The sequence below is a fragment of the Ovis canadensis genome, chromosome 1, assembly GCF_042477335.2.
Source record: "Ovis canadensis isolate MfBH-ARS-UI-01 breed Bighorn chromosome 1, ARS-UI_OviCan_v2, whole genome shotgun sequence".
NCBI classification, from domain to species: Eukaryota; Metazoa; Chordata; class Mammalia; order Artiodactyla; family Bovidae; genus Ovis; species Ovis canadensis.
Window position 1 is genome coordinate 213,165,251 of NC_091245.1, and position 20,772 is coordinate 213,186,022.

Consider the following 20,772-nt stretch of genomic DNA (forward strand, 5'->3'; position numbering starts at 1 on the left):
AAATGTGTCCTTATTGTCTTTTAGCACTTTGCCTCCCAAAGTATACTTATTGGAGAGAATGATAAAACAATTTCTCCCAGTGGCCAGAGTTGAAGTCTCATTTTTTCTGAAAAAAATTTTTCTAGGTTTAATATAGTACTCCACAATATATCTATATTGCTTTTAATCTTTTTTTAAGTTTAAATACTTGCTCCAGCTCCTCAAATACTCTATTATAATCGACAGTTCAGAGAGATGTTCAGTGTTTTGTAACTGGGAGCATCCCATCATAACACTTCGTGCGTGTTCACTAGCTTAAGTGAGCCAGGCTTCATTTATGCATGTTCCTAGCTAATATGCACTGTTTCTATTTCTGACTTGCTCTGTGCCTGTGTCTCTTCTCCTGCTTGCTTTAGAACTTATTTATTGTGAACTTCCTAATACCAGTGAGAGGAGCTTTGGAAAATATAGCAACTTGATAAAATTAAAGAACACTAGCCTGTGAGTTGTAGCTGTACTTCTCAAATGTTGCTGTGCATATAAGACTTTCCCGAAAAGCTTGTTAAAATAGAGATTCCTGAGCCCTTTAGAGATTTTGATTCTATAGCTTTGAGTCTTCATTTCTAACAAGTTTCCAGGTGTTGAGGGGACTGTTGGTCTTTGGATTGCACTTTGAATAGCACCAGTTAACAGATTCCAGCTGCCATAGACTACCTGTGGAAGTCTTTAAATCTTATTGTGCTCATATTTCAACAGTAGTAAAATGAGGGACTTCCCTGGCATTCCAGTGAGTAAGACTGCCTTCCAGTGGAGCAGCATGGGTTCAATCCCTGGTCAGGGAGCTAAGACCTACCTGCTTTCGGGCCAAAAAAACAACACATAAAACAGAAGCAGTATCGTAACAAATGCAACAAGGGCTTAAAAAAACAATAACAGTAGTGAAATGAGGTGATTGTATGTATTAATGTCTGTTGATGTTGATGTCTATTTCTGCCTTAATGTTTTAATTAAATCACAAGAAACTTTTGCATTCAGCAAAACTATTTAAAAAGTTTTTAGTTTTAAAGAAGTATTTACCAAAATGTGCCACCAAATCTCATCATTTTATTAACTATCCCACATTACTTTTGACTAACAGAACTTGGGAATATAATTGAAAGCCTTTTTACCCTCCAGGCCTACTTTTTTTTTTTTTTAATTCCTTCCAGTATTTCAGCTTTGATCTGTGCAACACTTACCAGAAAGAATTGGGTGAGGAAGACGATTGGAACAGCTGTTTACAGTGCTTCCTTTAGTTTCCTTCTTCCCTCCGATTCCTTCCTTCCTTTCTTACATGCACTCAGGGAATTACCGAAAAGTGTTTTTTTCTTGGAATGATTATTTTCTGCTGTTAACTTGTCTGAATACAAATTACTCCAAATGTGTTACCTTTGATTTTTCTTCTCACAATTTTTCAAATCCAGGATGGTACCTTGTTTGATGGTCGACCAATAGAGTCTCTGTCACTGATAGATGCCGTAATGCCTGATGTAGTACAAACAAGACAACAAGCTTATAGAGATAAACTTGCACAGCAACAAGCAGCAGCTGCTGCAGCTGCTGCAGCTGCGACAAACCAACAAGGATCTGCAAAAAATGGAGAAAACACAGCAAATGGGGAGGAGAATGGAGCACATACTATAGCAAGTGAGCTGAAAGAAGAATTTTTTTAAGTTCCATTAAAAAAGAAACTTGCTTTATGGGGATGCCTCATTTTAGCTGAACTAACACTGTCTATTTAATTTTTGCCAACTTGTTCCCCTAACTTGTATCACACAATTCAGATTTTTATGCCTAAAGCTCCATAAAGCTAGATTTACTTTCATGGACCTTATTTTCATTCTTTTTAAAAGAATATTTAGAAACCTTTTTTTTTTTTTACTGTTAGGTGAACTTTGTATCTGCATTTGATTTCTAAATATAATTTATAACAGTAGTCATTAACAGATACAATAAAGCTTTGGCATGGAGATATAAAGGCAACTCGATGTTATATGAATGATATCAGCAACCCCTACTGGCAGAAATTCAGAATAGTGTTGGCATGGATTATATTTAATTCAAACTATTTTATCATTTTCAACTGTGTTTGGGCCTAACCTTTCACAGTTTTCCTCTAGCCCTGCTCCCCCATCTCTGAACACACACTTAGGTGCACATCTCTTTTTTAAAAATTATATTCATGTTTAACTAAAGGTTGGAATTTATTTTTTACGTGATAAATTCTGTATAGTCATTTTCAACATTACCTGACATAGTGGGATAAGAAAGTTACACTCTGTCTGCTGGTTAAGAATTCCTTTTTTCCTCCAATATGCTGTGATATTATTACCTAACTGGAATTTTCCATCTATTTCTCATGATGCAGATAATCATACTGATATGATGGAAGTGGATGGGGATGTTGAAATCCCTCCTAATAAAGCAGTTGTGTTACGGGGCCACGAATCTGAAGTTTTCATCTGTGCCTGGAACCCCGTTAGTGATCTCTTGGCATCAGGGTATGTTTTTCAAAGTAAAATTAAAATGGATTTCTAAAAGTATCTTACTGAAATATTGTGTGTTCTACAAATATATTGCTTACACTTTCCGGTTTTTGTTGTTGCTTGTTTGTGGTCATTTTGCCCTGTAAATCTTTATTTCTTCGTGAAGTAATGTTAGAGTTTTTAAATTACTCCCTCAGGAGTGATTTCGGCATCCCCAAAATGGAGACTGAGAAAAATACTGGAAATGGAAATGCCTGATAGTCTGATTTGTGTTTGCCTCATTAATAATAGGATGTAAATCTGTTGCCTTGATTTCTGTAATGCTTGAGAATATCATGAAAATTTAAAATATGTTGTATACCTTATAGGTCTGGAGACTCAACAGCAAGAATATGGAACCTTAGTGAAAACAGCACGAGTGGCTCCACACAGTTAGTTCTTAGACATTGTATACGAGAAGGAGGGCAAGATGTCCCAAGCAACAAGGATGTGACATCACTAGATTGGAATGTGAGTATCGCTGTGCTGTCCATGGTGGATGTAGTTAGTAACATGCTTAACTTCCCTGAGCCTCAAACTAGTGGCAGGGCATGTCTGTTTGTTAAGGTATTTTTGAATTTCACTAGTAAGAACAGTAGACTAGGAGTCCCTAACCCAAAATGTGTTAAAAGCAAAGACAGGGCAAGGTTCATCTTCCAGCCTCTCAGTTTATCTAGATATAGAATCCTTGCATAACTGGTGGTCCATCACTCTGTACTTCATTCTCATCACATATAAAGTAGGAGTGTATTAATGGTCTTACAAAAATCAAATAGTAAATGAAAACCAATAATAGACACGTACTAGGTTCTCAGTGGGCTTCCCTGATAGCTCAGTTGGTAAAGCCTGAAATGCAGGAGACCCCAGTTCGATTCCTGCGTCAGGAAGATGCCCTGGAGAAGGGAAAGGCTACCTAATTCCAGTATTAATTAAGTTCTTAACTACTAAGTCCTTTGTTAGGGGTACAAGAGAAATCTATGTAATAGAAACATAGTCTTGTTTCTCTCATTTTGCTGTTAATTGATGAAAACTTCATTGCCAGCTCTTTTTAGGAACCGTTAGTCTAAATTACAAGCTTTACTCTAGCTGTAGGACTCTTAAGAATTCTCTTATTCTATATATGATTCAATATCTTTGATTACTTTTACTTACTAGAAAATTTGATTTCACTATTGATAAAGCTTCATCCTTTCAGTTTCAAATATATAATTAACAGCTTTCTTTGCTACCATTCCCACAAGTAATTTGCGGAAAATTAGCATTTTAAAAGTTTCTGTATCTTTTCCTTTATTCCATGTTGTCTTTTTTCTTCCTTGTAACTTTATGTTCATTTTTTTAATACCCTCCCACTCCCCCAACTCTGGTTCTAGTAACTTCTTAGACTGTGTCAGTGTTATAAAGAATTTTAGAGGTCAGCTGTCCTTTCCTTAGCAAGTGGACATCCTTTCCTTCTCTGGTCTCTGTTTTAACAACATTTTGTGGGGCTTTTCAAAGTATCTTCTAAATCTCTTTCCAAGAAATAAGATCTGTCTTTCAAAGTGATTACACTATCTGAAGTTCTTAGTTTCTATGAAATTCTTCCAGAACTCATAGTAAGGCTTATTAGTGTTCTTTTCTGAATTTCCAACAATGTATTTACCCTTTCCCACGTATAAAGTTGAGAATTCTCAACAGTGTCATTTGATTGTAGGGTCAGAACTAAGAATTCCGTTCTTAAAATGGGACCTTACTATATCATAGGCCAAAGGCCTTATACCCTTCTTAGGCTGTTTGGCTCAGAGACCATGTTAATTAAAGTTTACACTGAAAAGGATGGTTAACAAATGATTTGTTGAGTTCGGTGTTTCTGAACTGCAAGTTAAAGCTTTTAAAAGTATAGACTTTTGGAAGATTTATTATTTGCTATGAACTTAAGTCTTCCCCTAGAAAGAGAAAATGTTATTGTTGTTTAATGGCTCATTTCCATGGCTAAAGCAGAAGCCTGTGAGATAGCTGCTCCTGATTATTCTCCTACTTTACTAGTGGTCCATGGTCTAAAACCATTAGTTTAAAGGAGACTTTGCATTGTGCAGTTTGGAAATGAACTTGCGCTATTAGCTTCAACATCGCTCCTTGTTCCTTAGAACTATAGGGGATTTCCAAATCCTAGCAGAACTGAATCTGCATCGCCTACAACCAGCATTTGTTTGTCACTTAACTGTACAGCTAGATGACTGGAGAGGTCTGAAAAGGTGATCTTCCTTTCACATCTCTTGCCAAAAAAAGCATCAGCAAGGCAGGATTTCATTCTGTCTTTCCTGTAATGTTTACTCATCTCAGCAATAGTCTGTGTAATGTACTCTGAAACTTGGATTTCCACAGAATAAGTTGGATCTTAGCAAGTCCTGCCATTGGACCATTATTCAAGGCAAGGCACCATAGGAAATTTTAAGGTTAGAGAAAACGTTAAGGATTCCTCCTCAGAGTAGAGTAGTTCTGGACAGCTATACTCACTTCGTTAGCTATAAAGTCAGCCTACACTCTCTTCTAACTCTTGTTTTTGTGTGTGCATTGCTATTTTTATTGGTACAGGAAAAAATTAACAAAAGAAAGATGTTTAATGTAGTGATATTTAAGAATCTGATCATCTGAAACTATTATTTGGAACACACACAGTTTAGACAGTAAAAGATTTAGAGGGAGGACAATATGAGAACTTCTAACCTTAATGAAACATTTTGGAAGATTTTGATTTTTATTGAATACCTTTATTAAATCATAAGATTAAGATTTTGATGTCCTTTCTAATCCCCCACCTGACCCCCACCTTTAGTCCTAGGCCTTTGTGAGAGTACAGTAAGTAGACCTCAGCCCCTGTAAGAGCGGTGATAATCTTGCTCCCAAGCAGTTACTGCCCTTCCAGGACTGGGGTGTGAGGCCTGCGCCCTGACTGAATGCTGCCAAAATACTAGCTTCACAGCATGAAGGGTGTTCTGGAGGCCTTTTCTCGCACTTTCAAATAGGCAAAGCTGAAGGTCTTGAAGCAGAGAATGTCACAGACCTGCTGTACTTGGGATTAAACATAATATATTCTAATAAAATTTAAATACCCTTTTTGGGTTATATAATTGAAAGAAATGTGTTTCTCCAACAGAGTGAAGGTACACTTCTAGCAACTGGTTCTTATGATGGGTTTGCCAGAATATGGACTAAAGATGGTAAATAAAGCATTTTTTTCCCCACTTGTTTTTACTGTTGATCCAAATTATAAAGCTTAAAGTAATTTTAATGTTTTTCCTTTTGAATTTTAGGTAACCTTGCTAGCACTTTGGGGCAGCATAAAGGCCCCATATTTGCATTAAAATGGAATAAGAAAGGAAATTTCATCCTAAGTGCTGGAGTAGACAAGGTAATTAGCTTCTGTAAAAGTTAATTTGTTAAAGAGTATACTTGAGAGTAATATTCTCTGCTAATCACATAAATAATAAAACATTCATATTTGGGAAATTCACATGTGAATTTATGTTAAGAATAGAAATGCTTTCTTAGATTTTCTGTCAGCTCATTCTTAAATCTGTGCAGATGCCCTTTATTCTTATCTGTGTGACTGCTCTTCATTGTTTTGGAATTTGAGCCATAGTGAAGTCATATATCCAATACTCTTCATCTCTTTTCTGTAGCTTTTAGTTAATCGCATCAGTGAGTATGGCTCTGGAGTGATTTCATGGGAAATCTTAGAGTCAGTCTGTTAGCTGAACTCCTAATGTTTAATTGAAAATGCAGGAAATGCAGGGTCTTTCCAGCTTTCACCTAACATGGCTGGTAAACTTGGGTAGGTTGAAATCATTTGTTATTTCTCCTTCATTTTCTTAAAGTTAATTCCTTTACCACACATCACAGAAAAGATTATTTTATAATATAGGAAAGTACATGCCCATAGTTACCAGTATATTGTCAAAAAGGGAAGTAGGCAAAAAGGAAGAATGTGAAGGTGGCCAGGAATGGGAGGGGAAAGCCTTCTTAGTAGTTACTGCCAATCTACAATACTTAAAGACTCCAAAGTTATAAAATTAGTGATGGGAGGGTATTAGTGAAATTGTGAATATATCCATTCAGATGTGTATGTTATACTTTGATGTAATATAAAAAACATTGTTTTAATTATTGTCAGAATTAAAGCTGCCTTTATTTATAAATGTGAGCTTTAAAAATCTTAATATTGAGAATTAGCTGATTATGATATTAACCAAAAATTTGCCTCCTCAAGCTACTACATAGCAATAAAAATCTGACATTAAATATACTACTACAATGGAGTTTCTTAATCTAATATAATGTTTGGTACTTTGTAGACAACCAGTAATTGTTATTTGAAGTAAGTTGACTGATGAAAAGTCACCAGGGTAGAATTAAACTGCTTAACAGTTTAATTTAAACATCCTTTCCCTGCTCCCAGTGGAATATAGCCTCATTGTACTAAAATGTTAAATGCACTCTGACATTTCATATTGCTTTAATATGATGAGGCATTTAATTTATGTATATATGATAAACTTTTCTTAGCAATATATTTTTCTTTTCTATCTTAGACTACAATTATTTGGGATGCACATACTGGTGAAGCCAAGCAACAATTTCCTTTTCATTCAGGTAAATCTTCACAGTTTACATGAGAACTGTTAGAACTTTTGTCTGTTTTCCTAACTAAACTTCTAATAGCATATAATTCATCTAAAATCTTGAACTATCAAATGTAAGCTTTGTTCCTAATCCTTTGAGGAGTTGATGTTTAGTGGCTTTCAGATAATTAATCATCAGAGGACCATCAAATGTTTTCTGTGAAATGTACCATAAAAAAGCGTTTTCAACCTGGTGCCATTAGAGTTGGTAATATTTAATGGTAAGAACATAGATTTTTGATCCAGGATGTCTAGGTGTGCTTGTGAATCCCACTCCACTTAACAAGCTTCAAGACTGAGAGAGTCATTGAACCTTTCTGAGCCGTATTTTCTCTATCTGTAAATGAGGGATAAAAAATACCGTTTGAGTAAGTGTGTAAGACTAATACATATATATTAAAATAATGCATAAACTCCTACAGATTTAGGTATTGTCATGTTTTATTTTAATTTATGTATCTAAAACAGTCCTCTTGCTTACCTAAAATAAAAATTATAAGGCTTTCCCGATACTGCTGCTGTGGCGCTTCATATATTTTCTTTTAGGAAATAATTTGATACTTAAATCAGATAAATCTGATCTCCAAAATAGTGTGCTGCTTTCTCCATGATATATAGCTGTGCACCAGGGCTTATATCCTGATGTGTAGAGACACCTTGATTTTAGTACCAACACTCTTGTGCATCCTAGAACTTTGTTTCTGCTTTCAGGGGGGATTCTGAGAACAGAAACTGATGTTAAACTGGAACAAGATCCCTAATAATGTTTAGAACAGTAGTTTTAGTACTGCCTGATTTAATTGCATCATGCAAGATTGTGTTGTGGTTGGAAAGAGTTTTAAATTGGAAGCTGAGTTAAGTAATTCTGGTTGTTTTCAAGGCTTTGGTAGTATCCTTTTTATAGTCAGTGGCACAGTGTTACCTTTAAAATTGAAATGCAAAGCTTTTGGCATTTTGCTTTTTTGTATTTCTTTATTTAGTGTGATTCAATAAGTCAAATAAGGCACAAAATGATTTTTCAGTAGTATCTGAGTGGCATAATTTTGCAAGTTTGTGTTAAACAATTCAACCTGATTAAAGCCTACCACATTAATAAGTATTTATTTACACATCAGTATCTGTTTACCTGTTTTAATCCCTTTCCGCCTTTGCTTCGAGTCCTCAACAGATAGAATTCTCTTAGTCCTCTGACCATTCTGCCTAAAGATTTTTCCTACATCCTAGGAGTGATGGAAAATTGAAATAAGTGGGTGTGGCGTTGTTATGAGTTGCTTTATAATGTGTGCCACCTTTGTGTTGGAGGTAATGCTCTTTATACACAATCCCATTTAGTCTTGGCTGCAACCCAGGGGTAGATGATGTAGAAGTCATTTTACAGATAAAAAGCCATTTTACCTGTGATATTCTTTCCTGCCATGTTTTTTTTATTTTTTAAATGGCTTTATTGAGGGGTGTGTGTGTGTGTGTGTGTGTGTCCAGGCCCTCCATATCCTTGCCAGCACTTGGTATATGATCAGTCTTTTTAATTGTATCCCCTGTAATGAGTGTGTAGTGGTGTCTCACTGTGGTTTTATTTGTAGTTCCTAATGATTAATGATGCTAAGCATCTTGTCACGTGTTAATTTATCATCTGTATGTCTTCTTTGGTGACGTATCTTTTTCTTTTGCTTGATATAGAAGTTGAGGTCACTGATTTGAAACCTTTCTACTTTTCTAATGGGGATCTGACATTCAGTGCTATAAATTTACCTCTAACTACTACTTAGTGACATCTCAGAATTTTTCAGATATTGTGATTTCATTCAGTTCAGAATACTTTCTGAAGTAATTTTGATTCGGCATATTAATGAATAATTGGAAAGTTTTTCGAGGTCTTTGTAGCATTGCTTTCTAATTTTTAATAAAAATATTCATTTTATTTTTGACTGCACTAGGTCTTCGTTGCTGTGTGCAGGCTTTTTCTAGTTGTGGAGATTGGGGGTACTCTAGTTACGGGGCCTGGGCTTCTTGTCGCAGAATGCGAGCTCTGTGGTGCACAGGCTTCAGTATTTGAGGCTTGCAGGCTCCAGAGCACAGGCTTTTACTAGTTGTGGCACATGAGCTTTTTACCCTGCAGTATGTGGGATCTTCATGGGCCAGGAATCAAACAAACCCAGTGACCCCTACATTGTAAGGTGGATTCTTAACCACTGGGCTGCCAGCGAAGCCCGCTTTCTAATATAATTCCATTGTTCCTACAAATGTCATGAGGGTCAAGTTGTTTCATAAGGCTGTTCAAATCTTTTATAGCCCTAACTGGTTGTTCTGTCTACTTACACCACCTGTTACTGAGAGAAGGGTATTGAAATCATCAATAATAATTGGAAAACACAGTTTCTAATTTCTTCCCTCAGTTTTTGCTTTATGTATTTTGAAACAGTGCTAATAAGGACATTAACATTTAGGAATGTTGCATCCTCATGTTGAATTGATCCATTTATCATTTTGTTAATGATCCTCTTTTTCTTTTTTTTTTTCATGTTCTGCAATCTACATAATCTGATGTTAATGTAGCCCTTCAAGTTTCTTTTGGTTAGTGTTGGCATGGTATATATACCTCCATACTTTTACATTTGAAGTGTAATTTATATAGGCATTGTTTATTGCTTGTTTACTGAATATCAACCGCTGCCTTTTAATGGTAATTTTTAGGCTCTTTACATTTAATGTGATTATTGATATGATTGCATTTAAATTAATCAAATGTCTATATTTATCTCTTCTTTTCCTGTTTTTCCACTTTCATTTGGATTATATGAATATTTTTATGATTACAGTTTTCTTCCTTTGGTGGGTTATTAACTATAAATCTTTTATTATAGTGGTTGCATCAGGATTTATAGTACACATCTTTAACTTAGCACTATATACTTTCAAGTGATATTTTAAAGAGATTAAATAATAATAATTTTTACTCATAGTTACCATTTCCAGCTGTTCGTTTCTTTGTGTAGGTGCATACACATCTAGTTCATCTAGTTTCATTTATTTTCTGCCCAGACGGCTTTAACATTCCTTATAGTGCAAATCTAATGCTGATGAATTCTTTCTATATATATGAACAAGTCTGTATTTCACTTTCATTATTGAAAGATTTTGTTGTTGTTGAGTATAGAGTTCTGGGGTTGACAGGATATTTTTCTTGCAGTACTTTAAAAAAATATTGCTGTGTTCTCTTATTTACACTTGAACTTATTCCAGTTTTCATCCTTATTGCTCTGTAGTAATTTGTCTTGTTTTATCTGGCTGCTTTTAAGATTTTTCTGCTTATAAGTGATTTTGTACAATTTGAATATGTTGTGCCTTAGTTCAGTTTTCTTTGTTTCTTGACTTTGAAGCTTCTTGGATGTCTTCATACATAGTTTCCTTCAAGTGAAAAAAATTTTTGACCATTATTTTTAAAGAATATTCTACTTCCTCCCCACATTTTTTTTAACTTGAAGTTTTGAGTGTGTTTATTAGTCTGCTTGATTTCCCTTAATACTCTTCATTTTTTATCCAGTACTTTTTTCGGGTGTGCTCAGTCATGTCCAACTCTCTGACACCATGGACTGGATAGCCCACCAGGCTTCGAAAGGGCAAGGGTACTGGAACGGGTTGCCGTTTTGAACCCACATCTCTTTTACGTCTCCTGCAGTAGCAGGTGGATTCTTTACCACTAGCGCCACCTGAGAAGTGGGATAATTTCTATGCTGTTTTTCAGGTTTACACTCCTTTTCTTCTAGTTATTTGTGAACTTTGTTCTGGCACATTGTTAAATTACCTGGAAATGGTCTGATCCTTTGGGTCACGCTTATGAAACTTGTTAAATGTCAGGGAAACAGTGCTCAGTGTAGAGCTAATTATTTCCTGGTACTGAGGCAAGAACCTAGATGTACTCAAACCAGTGTTCCCTGAATCAAAAGGTTTTCTAGCCTGCTGCACGTTTCCAGTCTTCTTTCTTCTAATCCTTTTCAGTTCTTCTTTCCCAAGGCTCAGCTAGTACTTATGCTGATTAGTATAGCTAACTGTGTGAGTTGGGCCCGCTGCAGGTCTTCAGAATTCTGTCTGCCTAGCTCTCTCCTTTCTTGTGCTATGAATTCTAGCTGCCTGTGGCTCTCTAGATTCTGAGCTTTATCTCTTCCCCTCAGGAATTTCATTAATCTCTTCCTTAGGGAAATTCCTCTTCCATGGGCCAAGATCTGGACATTTTTCCAAATCATATATGAGCAGTTAAAGGCACATTGTTGGTTGATTTCCTTCTCTGAAGAACCACTGTCCTTTGTTGTCTCGTACCCAGAGTCTTCCCTGGTGGCTCAGATGGTAAAAAAAATCCTTTTGCAATGCAGGAGACCCAGGTTTGATCCCTGGGTCAGGAAGATGCTCTGGAAAAGGCAGTGGTCACCCACTCTAGTCTTCTTGTCTGGAGAATTCCATGGATAGAGGAGCCTGGCAGGCTGTGGTCTGTGGAATCTCAAATAGTCGGACACAACTGAGCACCTAACGCGAGCACTAACCCAGAGTCTTGTACTGTTATTTCGTACATTTTGTAAGTGTTTGGCTATTTTGGGCAGGAGGTAAATTTCTTTCCTGTTACCCCATCTTGACCAGAAATAGAAGTCTACCATGCTTTTAAAATTACCATATTCTAATTCCTATACTGTATTTTCATCCATATACTCTTAAATAAAGCATAAATCATGGTTATAGATGAATTAACCATTTCATGTTCATTAGGATAGCTATAAAAAATAAGTGTTCATAATGATGTGGAGAAATTAGAATCCTTATACTTTGTTAGTAGGTATGTAAAATGGTACATTTGTGGAAAAGAATATGACAGTTCCTCAAAAAGCTAAACATAGAATTACCATATGACCCAGCAGTTCTCCTCCTAGGTAATTGAATTGAAGGCAGGAACTTGAATGAATTCATAGCAGTATTTATAGCATTGTTCACAGTAGCCAAAGGGTGAGAACAGCACACTGTCCATGAGCAGATGAGTGGATGAACAGAATGAGGTCTCTATATACATGGATTATTATTCAGCCATTAAAAAAAATGGATTTCTGATACATGCTGCAACACCGGAGAACTTGTATACCTTATGCTAAGTGAAGTAAATCAGACATAACTGTAAAAGTAACGATTACAGAGGCTGGGAGGAGGGCGAAATGGAGAGTTGTTGCTTAATGGTTACAGAATTTCTGTTTGGGGTGATGCAGAACTTTGAAAATAGTGGTGATGATTGTACAGTATTGTGAATGTAATTGATACAGCTGAATTGTACACTTAATTAAATGACAAATTTCATGTTATGTATGACCACAATATTTTAAAACTAATGTAATATGCTAAAAGCCATTGAATTGCACACTTTAAATGGATGAAATGTATGATACATGAATTATATCTCAGTGAAGCTGTTTTTTTGAAAAAGGCAAATGAATATTAAATGCCTTTTCCCCTTCCCTCATAGGTTTATTTATTACCTTTCTGGATTATGAAAGATACATGGGTTAACAAAAAATAAATCAGAATTGGAGGACACAGAGATTAAATCTTAGTTCCAGGGCTTTTTTCTTTTTTTGCTGCACCTTGCAACTTGCAGGATCCTTGTTCCTCAACCAAGGATCAGACTCATGCCCCCTGCAGTGAAAGAGCAGAGTGCTAACCACTGGACCATCAGGGAATTCCAGCTCCAGGAATTTAGAAGATTGTGTACCCTCGGCCAATAACTTTTCTTAGCCTTTTTCATCATATGAAAAATGAAACCAATAATAGTAAATATACCTCTCATGTATTACCTACATAAAAATATATTTTATGTTAAAGATGTGTCTCTATCCTGAAGGACTTATATTACCTAGAGTTATTTTTAAATTTTAGGAATAAAATATAAAGTAAGGCAGTATGGGTTCTTAGATCACACCAATCTATAATCATTGTATCTTATGAGCCAAGCATATCACAGAACATTAATCATACAACTCATGTCTTAGCATTCTCCAGCTTCCTTCAGTTATCTTTACCTGGTTATACACTTAGTTTTTGTTTTGGTTTGGACCTAATAGTGTATTTGTTTAAATACTGTTTCTGATTTTCTCAGCCACCTATCTAACATTTTCAGATGATGCACTATCAGATTGATACCCTGGTGGAGCACAACAGATACTTGGCCTTCTTCACAGCGTTTTATTATATAACTTTTAATTGTTCTTTAAATTATTTACATTTTTGGCACACACACACCCCCATACACACAATTATTTTTGGGGGGTGTTTGCACTGGGTCTTTGTTGCTACACGCAGGCATTCTCTGGTCGCAGCGAATAGGAGCCACTCCTCGTTGTGGTGTGTGAGCTTCTCATTGCAGTGGCTTCTCTTCTTTGCAGAGCACAGGCTCAGTAGTTGTGGTACAAGGGCCTGGTTGCACCGCAACCTGTGAAATTTGCCCAAACCAGGGATCGAACTCGTGTCCCCTGCATTGGCAGGCAAACCCTTATCTACTGTGCCACCAGGGAAGTCCTTTCCCCCACTTCTTAACACTATAATAAATTATCATATAAGCATTTTGTTAAAATTATTTTTCAAAATTGTATCGTAATAATATTTAATGTCAAAATGAAGGTGTAGTTACTGACTCCAATTCCAAATCACAAAGACAAAATCTAAACCAGGTAATTCAAGAAAGGGAACATAATATAAGGAAACTCTAGCAGAAGTCTTACAAGAGTGAAGAATAGAGAAGTAGGAGGTAACTCAGAGTTTAACAACTGCAGTAAACCTAAGACTGTAGAGAAAATGATAGGATCCAACTACCCAGTGGAAATGGTGTCTTTAGAGAATAGGCTCCCTGGCGAGAGCAGGCACCATGGAGCAATCAGAGTCACTGCCAAAGACCCAGTCTTAAAGAGAGAGGACCACAGAGTTGCCTGTCTGCCCTCTTTCTCCTGACCTTAGACTTCTGACAGTTTCTTCCACTTAATGAGCCCATCTAGGGTACTGCAGGCATGGAGACCTGCAATATGTCATGTCCTGGTGGCAAAGAAGGGCAGGGCAGAGCGAGGTGAGGAGTGGGCTGAAGATAAGCTCACAGAGGAACGGTTGTCTACATTGCTCTAAGAGGTTGTGGTGCACATGAACAACAGCATACCAGACATCGTGCTGATCAAAGTGGGCCAGTGTTTTTATTCACTGACTTAGTTGGATTCTCCCAGAAGCAGGCTGGGAAAGAGGAAAGGAGCCAAGGAAGGGAACAGTTCTGGTGACAAAGGTCTAGGGTCAACCTAATTCATGCAGGGCTCTGAAGTGTTTGTTATATATCGGGATTTTCCTTGTCTTGCCAAGCAAGCTTCATTTTTGATTCTCACCTTTTCCCCCAACCACCTACTGCCTGCTCTAAATGCAGTGTTTGGTATGCTTCTATTGCTTAACCCAGTTACTTGCTATCATTACCTTAATCTGCATTGCTAATTATAGAGAAGCTTTGCACTTTGCAACAGGGGAAAATGAGAAAGGAAAGAATCTTTAATCATATCTGAGCTAAAGTATTAAATGCCAGCCAGCTTTTGAACTTCTGAGGTTTTAAATTCAGTGATGTAGAATTTAAGATATATTTGACAAGAATCAGTTAGAAGCAAAATGTATTTGCCAATCATGTAATACTCCCATTTATCGGTTAAGTAGATAGTGGAAATGGTACTTACTTAGTGTAACATTTGTCTCACTTGTAATTTACAAAGTACTTTCATACACGTTATCTAACTTGATGTTCACAATATCCTTGAGTACTAAGTGTAAAGGTTTTTATCCCCATTTTTTAGCAGAGAGAAATAGCGTGAGAGCTGACTTGCTTATAAGGGCCCATTAGTTAGGGAATAGCAAAACAAGGCTTCTTATCCATTGAACACTCACAGAATTTTAGAAACAAAAGGAAATGTAGCATCACATTTAATTTTATTCTTTTAGAAATGAGGTACCAAGAGTCTAGTGCTAGTAATTTACAGAGCAAACTCTCAGGAACCCTCATCTCCTGGTTACCAGGCCAGTATACTTTCTATTAGGCTGTGTCTCACAGAGACAACCAAACTGAAATGTATTAATATTTGCGATATTTAAGTACCATAATCTTAAAAATTCTATTAATATAAAAAGAATAAAGCAAATCATTTAAGTTCTTAATGTCCAGCAATGTTTTAAAACTAAAGCACCCAGATTTCAGTACGTGTGGAATGAATACAAACCTGGCCTTTTTTCCTTTGCAGCACCAGCATTGGATGTTGACTGGCAGAGCAACAACACTTTCGCTTCTTGTAGTACAGATATGTGCATTCATGTCTGTAAATTAGGACAAGACAGACCTATTAAAACATTCCAGGGACACACGGTGAGAAACTTTTTTCTCCCTCCTTTAAAGCAATTATGATGAATAAGTAATGTTTCAGTGGTTTTGAAGTATGTGTTTAATACCCAAAGAACAACCAAGTCTATGAAATGAAAATGTGAATGTTTACTGTTATTTTTAGAATGAAGTAAATGCTATCAAATGGGACCCAACTGGCAATCTCCTGGCATCCTGTTCTGATGACATGACCTTGAAGGTAATTCAGATAGGAGGGAGGAAGGGGGCTGAGGAGTTATACAGTGTGGCTGCGCTGGCCATTCTCAGAATGTGCCTCTTGTAGTTGGGAATTATGATACTAAGATTTGTGTTATTATAAATTGCCTTTGCTAGTAATGAGTCATATTTTGGTACAATGAAAGGTTATTTGCTCATGTAAAGATCTGACTCACAGGTAATTAATGAAGATCTTTGTAGGATTCATGGATTTGACTGATATTCTGAGCAGTGTATTAATTGGGTTTTTGCTGTGGTGTGGATATATATCACCTTTGCTCGGAAACTGATGTGTAGTGGATATATAGCTTAATCGGTGAATGAGCATAGTTGACATGTCAGAATTCACATCTCAATATGAGTTTACATTTTTCTTGTTTTATAACTAAAAGCAAAAACTAACACCTAGCCCCTGTGTATATCACATACCAGAATTAAGGGGTGAGAAAAGCTTTTTGAGATAAAGAAAAATATAATAATCTTCAAAATTAATGAAGCTTGAGCTGTATGCTTCATCAAATTAGCTCTACTAAAAATAATTTACCTTTGACTTTACAATGCCACTGCCTACAAACGTGATAACCTTCATAGGATAATCATGAAGGAAAACTGCTTTTCCTCTTCCCATGAACAGATTAAATGTAACCTTGGTAACCTGGTGGGGGTTTTTTCCTTAAATACCAGCTATGCTTTTAGTTAGGTTTTCTCAAGTCTGGACTCCTCTGTAAGCATTGCTGATAAAAATGCTTTTCTTCACACTTGCATTTGCGAGATTACTTTGCAAGTGTGTGCGTGCGTGCATGTGCACACACCTGCTCACTCAGTCATGTGTGAGGACCACAGCCCACCAGCCTCCTCTGTGGAATTTTCCAGGCAAGAATACTGGGGTGAGTTACCATTGCCTACTCCAGGGATCAAACCCACATCTCTGCATCTCCTGCATGGGCAGGCAGATTATTTACCACTGTGCCACCTGGCACCCTTGCATGCACATACGTTATGCTTATAAAATGAATAAAGGGCAAAAAACTTCTTTGGGAGCAGAGTGTGGTACATACAAGGAAATGAAAGAAGGCCAGTGGCTACTCTCAGCTACTGATTTGCAGTTCAAGAGATATGTTTGAATTAGAAAGTGTTAGAGAGTTTTGTTGTTGTTGTTCCAAGAATAATAAAAGGTCATAGAATTTTAAAGCAGAAGCTATAAGGATGGATAATGTCTAGTGAAGCCATACTTTGAGAAGAAGGAACAGCAGATAAATGAGAAGATTATGCTTCGCTTGGATAGTGCCTTTGAGTCATGCAAGTGGAAGTGCCAGGTTGGTCTGAGGCTCAGAGAAGAACTCAAAGTTTGATGTAACTATTCGGGAATCCTCAATAGATGGATGGTCATTCAAAGCCATGGGCGTGGACAAAATTGTGTAGGTAAAAAGTATCAAGTAAAAGAAGAAGAAAGCTTTAAAAGTCTTAAACTCTGTAATATTTACCTGCTTTAAGAAGAATCAGGTTCCAAGAGAAAACCTAGCAGGAATGACTTCAGTGGAAATAGTATGTATGTGTAGAGAAGAATATTTCAAGGAGGTGTTGAAGAGAATGGTCAGTAATATCAGTGCTATTGAAAGCTGGCATGAAATACGTTTTGGAAACTTATCTTTTGCACATATTTACATGGAGTTATGTATACCTAGGATACAAAACCGGAGAAGGCAATGGCACCCCACTCCAGTACTCTTGCCTGGAAAATCCCATGGGCAGAGGAGCCTGGTAGGCTTCAGTCCATGGGGTCGCTAAGAGTCGGACACGACTGAGCAACTTCACTTTCATCTTTCACTTCCATGCATTGGAGAAGGAAATGGCAACCCACTCCATTGTTCTTGCCTGGAGAATCCCTGGGACGGGGGAACCTGGTGGGCTGCCGTCTGTGGGGTTGCACAGAGTCAGACACAACTGAAGCGACTTAGCAGAATACAGAACATTATGATACTGTTTCGTTATCTCAGTTTCATTGCAGAAGTGTGAAATCCCAGCTGATTTTTGTTTCTTTGTTGGCACTTGTGTTTGGTGTATGTTTGTTTTGGGCAAGATTTTCCATCTTGTCTTTATTGAGTGATTTTGTCAGAAATACTGTTGATACAGGTTTCTCTTAACTTTTGCTCAAAAACAGTACGAGTTTTTAATCTGTATTGCATAATAAACATGTTTTCAACTTGAGAAAAGTGTTTTCTGCTTACCATTTTAACTTTAATTATTGCTTTTTTAATGGTTTTTTTCTATATGGACCATTTAAAATTTCTAAATCTTATTATGGTGAGAACAGATGAGATCTACCTTTTAACAGATTTTAAAATGTACTATACAGTATTGTTATCTAAACACAGTGTTGTATGGCAGATCTCCTCTAGGGTTGAAATTTTATACTTTTTGAGTAGCAGCCCACCTCCACCACAACTCCTTACAACCACCATTCTTTTTTTCTTTTCCATTATTGTTTATTATAGGATATTGAGTATGATTTCTGTGCTATATACTATATAGGACCTTACTGTTTATCCCCGCCATTCTTTTTTCTTGCTTTTATGAGTTTGATTCTTAGATACCTCATGTAAATGGAATCATGCAATGTTTGTTTTTAAAATGTATCCATGTTGTCCTGTTGAATACTGCAGGATTTCGTTATACGTTCAGTCTGAATGTGCTCCACTGTGTGCACGCCCATCTTCTTCTTTTCCCACTCACCCATTGTTGGACTCTTAGGCTGTTTCTATATTTTGGCTTTTCTGAAGAATGCTGCAGTGAACATGGGAGTACAGATACCACCTCAAGAGCCTGGTTTCATTTTATATGTTTTATATATATGTAGCCAGATGTGGAATTGCTGGTTCATATGGGGATAGTTGCTAAAATTTGAGGGAGAACCTCCATACTGGTTTTCATCATGGCTGCACCATTTTGTATTCATTTATCAGCAGTTTATAAGGGTTCCAAGTTCTCTATATTCTTGACAAAATTTTTAAAATTTATGGTAGCCATCTAACAGTTGTGAAGTGATATCTCATTGTAGTTTTGATTTGCTTTTCCCTGATTATCCGTGCCATTGAGCATCTCATCATATAACCTGTTGGCCATTTGTATGTCGATTTGGAAGGAATGTCAAGTCCTTTGTCCATTTTAAAATTAGTATTTTGCTTTTGAGTTGTAGGATTTCCTTACATATTTTGAAAGTTATTGGATATATGGGTTGCAGTATTTTCTCTCATTCCATAGGTTGTTGCCTTTTTACTTTATTGATTGTTTTCTTTGCTGTGCAGAAACGTTGTAATTGTATGTAGTCCCTCTTGCCTTTTTTTGTGTGTGCTTTTATTGCCTATCCTTTGGTGTCAACATGAATCATACTGTATTATCTGTATATTCCTTATCAACTTTCCCTTCCCCATTGCCATATAGTTCCTAATTCTGAATTCTAAGAGGAACTTATAATGTATATCTTTATTTTTAAAGGATAGCATAAAAACGAATGCCTTAAATATTGTAGCATCATTACCAAGGAAATTACTGAATGTTTATATTTGTACCATCTGAAGCTTTCAAAAATAATCTTAGAACTACAATTTATTGAATCCTGAAGCCTCACAATACTGATTATTAGAATGAACTTGAAGCTATTTTGTCATTTTTAAAAAACAAATATTAAATAAATTCTACTACATTTTAATTTCTTTGCATATATTCTCTTGATCTCTATAATTATTGTTATGGTTATGCCACATATTTTGGACTGGCTAGATCATATTATAAATGTATCCTTTGTATGGAAAGCTAATTTACACACACTTTTTGTTTAGATATGGAGTATGAAACAAGACAACTGTGTCCATGATTTGCAAGCACATAATAAAGAAATTTATACTATCAAATGGAGTCCAACAGGGCCAGGGACAAGCAATCCAAATGCCAACCTTATGTTAGCAAGGTAACATTTCTGTTTTGCTTTTCCTTTATGAGTCTTTTACAAAAAGAAAATTCTTACATTATGGCAGAAAATTAGGAAAATTCAGTAAATTGGGAATGTGTCCTGCAAGGAGTATTTTTTAAATGGGAACACTTAGACATTTTATTATTTCAGCTCATAATGGATTTTGTTTATGGAGATGTCAAATATTTACTGATAATATCAAATATTGATTAAAACCTATGTAACTGAGGCATGACGCAATAAAGTTTTTTCAGCATCAAAATAAATAATAAGTGTATATTCAAAGTAGTGTTTCGTGAATCAATATAAAGGAGTTAAAGAATAAAGAAATATAGTAAATTAGCTTATTTATGTTTTCCAATTTACAGATGTGGAGATGCCCTTAATGGAAGCTGCCTCTTCTCCTTTTAGCTTTGTTTCCAGAGCACTTTCTTCCTAACAGCACAGTCTACTTCTCATAAGGAATTTGTGGCTAGCTATAAGGAAAGACGGTCATTGTAGTTTGGGGGTGGGGCTGGGAATTTCATTACTTATAAAATCTTTTTTTTTTTTTCCTTCTTTGTCAGTGCATCCTTTGATTCTACTGTTAGATTATGGGATGTAGACCGAGGAATTTGCATCCATACTTTGACAAAACACCAAGAGCCTGTGTACAGTGTAGCTTTCAGTCCTGATGGCAGGTATCTGGCGAGTGGTTCTTTTGACAAGTGTGTGCACATCTGGAACACACAGGTATGTCTGGGTTATTTGAAGAGTCACATATCTTTATATGAGTAAGAAGTGCTTGTCTAAACAAATTTTTTTTCCCCAGTTTTGATTGTCATTCCTTTTGTGTTATTCATTCAGTTCTTAGCTTTTAAGTGAGTATTTTTTGGTGGCATTTTTTATAGCTTAGTAAAGATCAAAACCATCTGAAGTGAGATTTTCATAATATTGACCAAAATTTAGAAATAAATTTAAATT

At 36.2% G+C, this 20,772-nt stretch overlaps 1 protein-coding gene across 4 annotated transcripts in view; it reads left to right on the forward strand.

The window, feature by feature from the left end:
- TBL1XR1 (TBL1X/Y related 1) overlaps nt 1–20,772 on the forward strand; it is a 176,771-nt gene that overhangs the window by 147,648 nt on the left and 8,351 nt on the right. For all 4 annotated transcript variants that reach the window (XM_069559600.1, XM_069559627.1, XM_069559618.1 and 1 more), the window contains 10 exons: nt 1,443–1,665; nt 2,387–2,519; nt 2,873–3,014; nt 5,677–5,740; nt 5,834–5,931; nt 7,112–7,172; nt 15,487–15,608; nt 15,748–15,822; nt 19,679–19,806; nt 20,376–20,541. In XM_069559600.1, the coding sequence (XP_069415701.1) occupies nt 1,443–1,665; nt 2,387–2,519; nt 2,873–3,014; nt 5,677–5,740; nt 5,834–5,931; nt 7,112–7,172; nt 15,487–15,608; nt 15,748–15,822; nt 19,679–19,806; nt 20,376–20,541 (1,212 nt within the window). The remainder of the gene's footprint in view (nt 1–1,442; nt 1,666–2,386; nt 2,520–2,872; nt 3,015–5,676; nt 5,741–5,833; nt 5,932–7,111; nt 7,173–15,486; nt 15,609–15,747; nt 15,823–19,678; nt 19,807–20,375; nt 20,542–20,772) is intronic.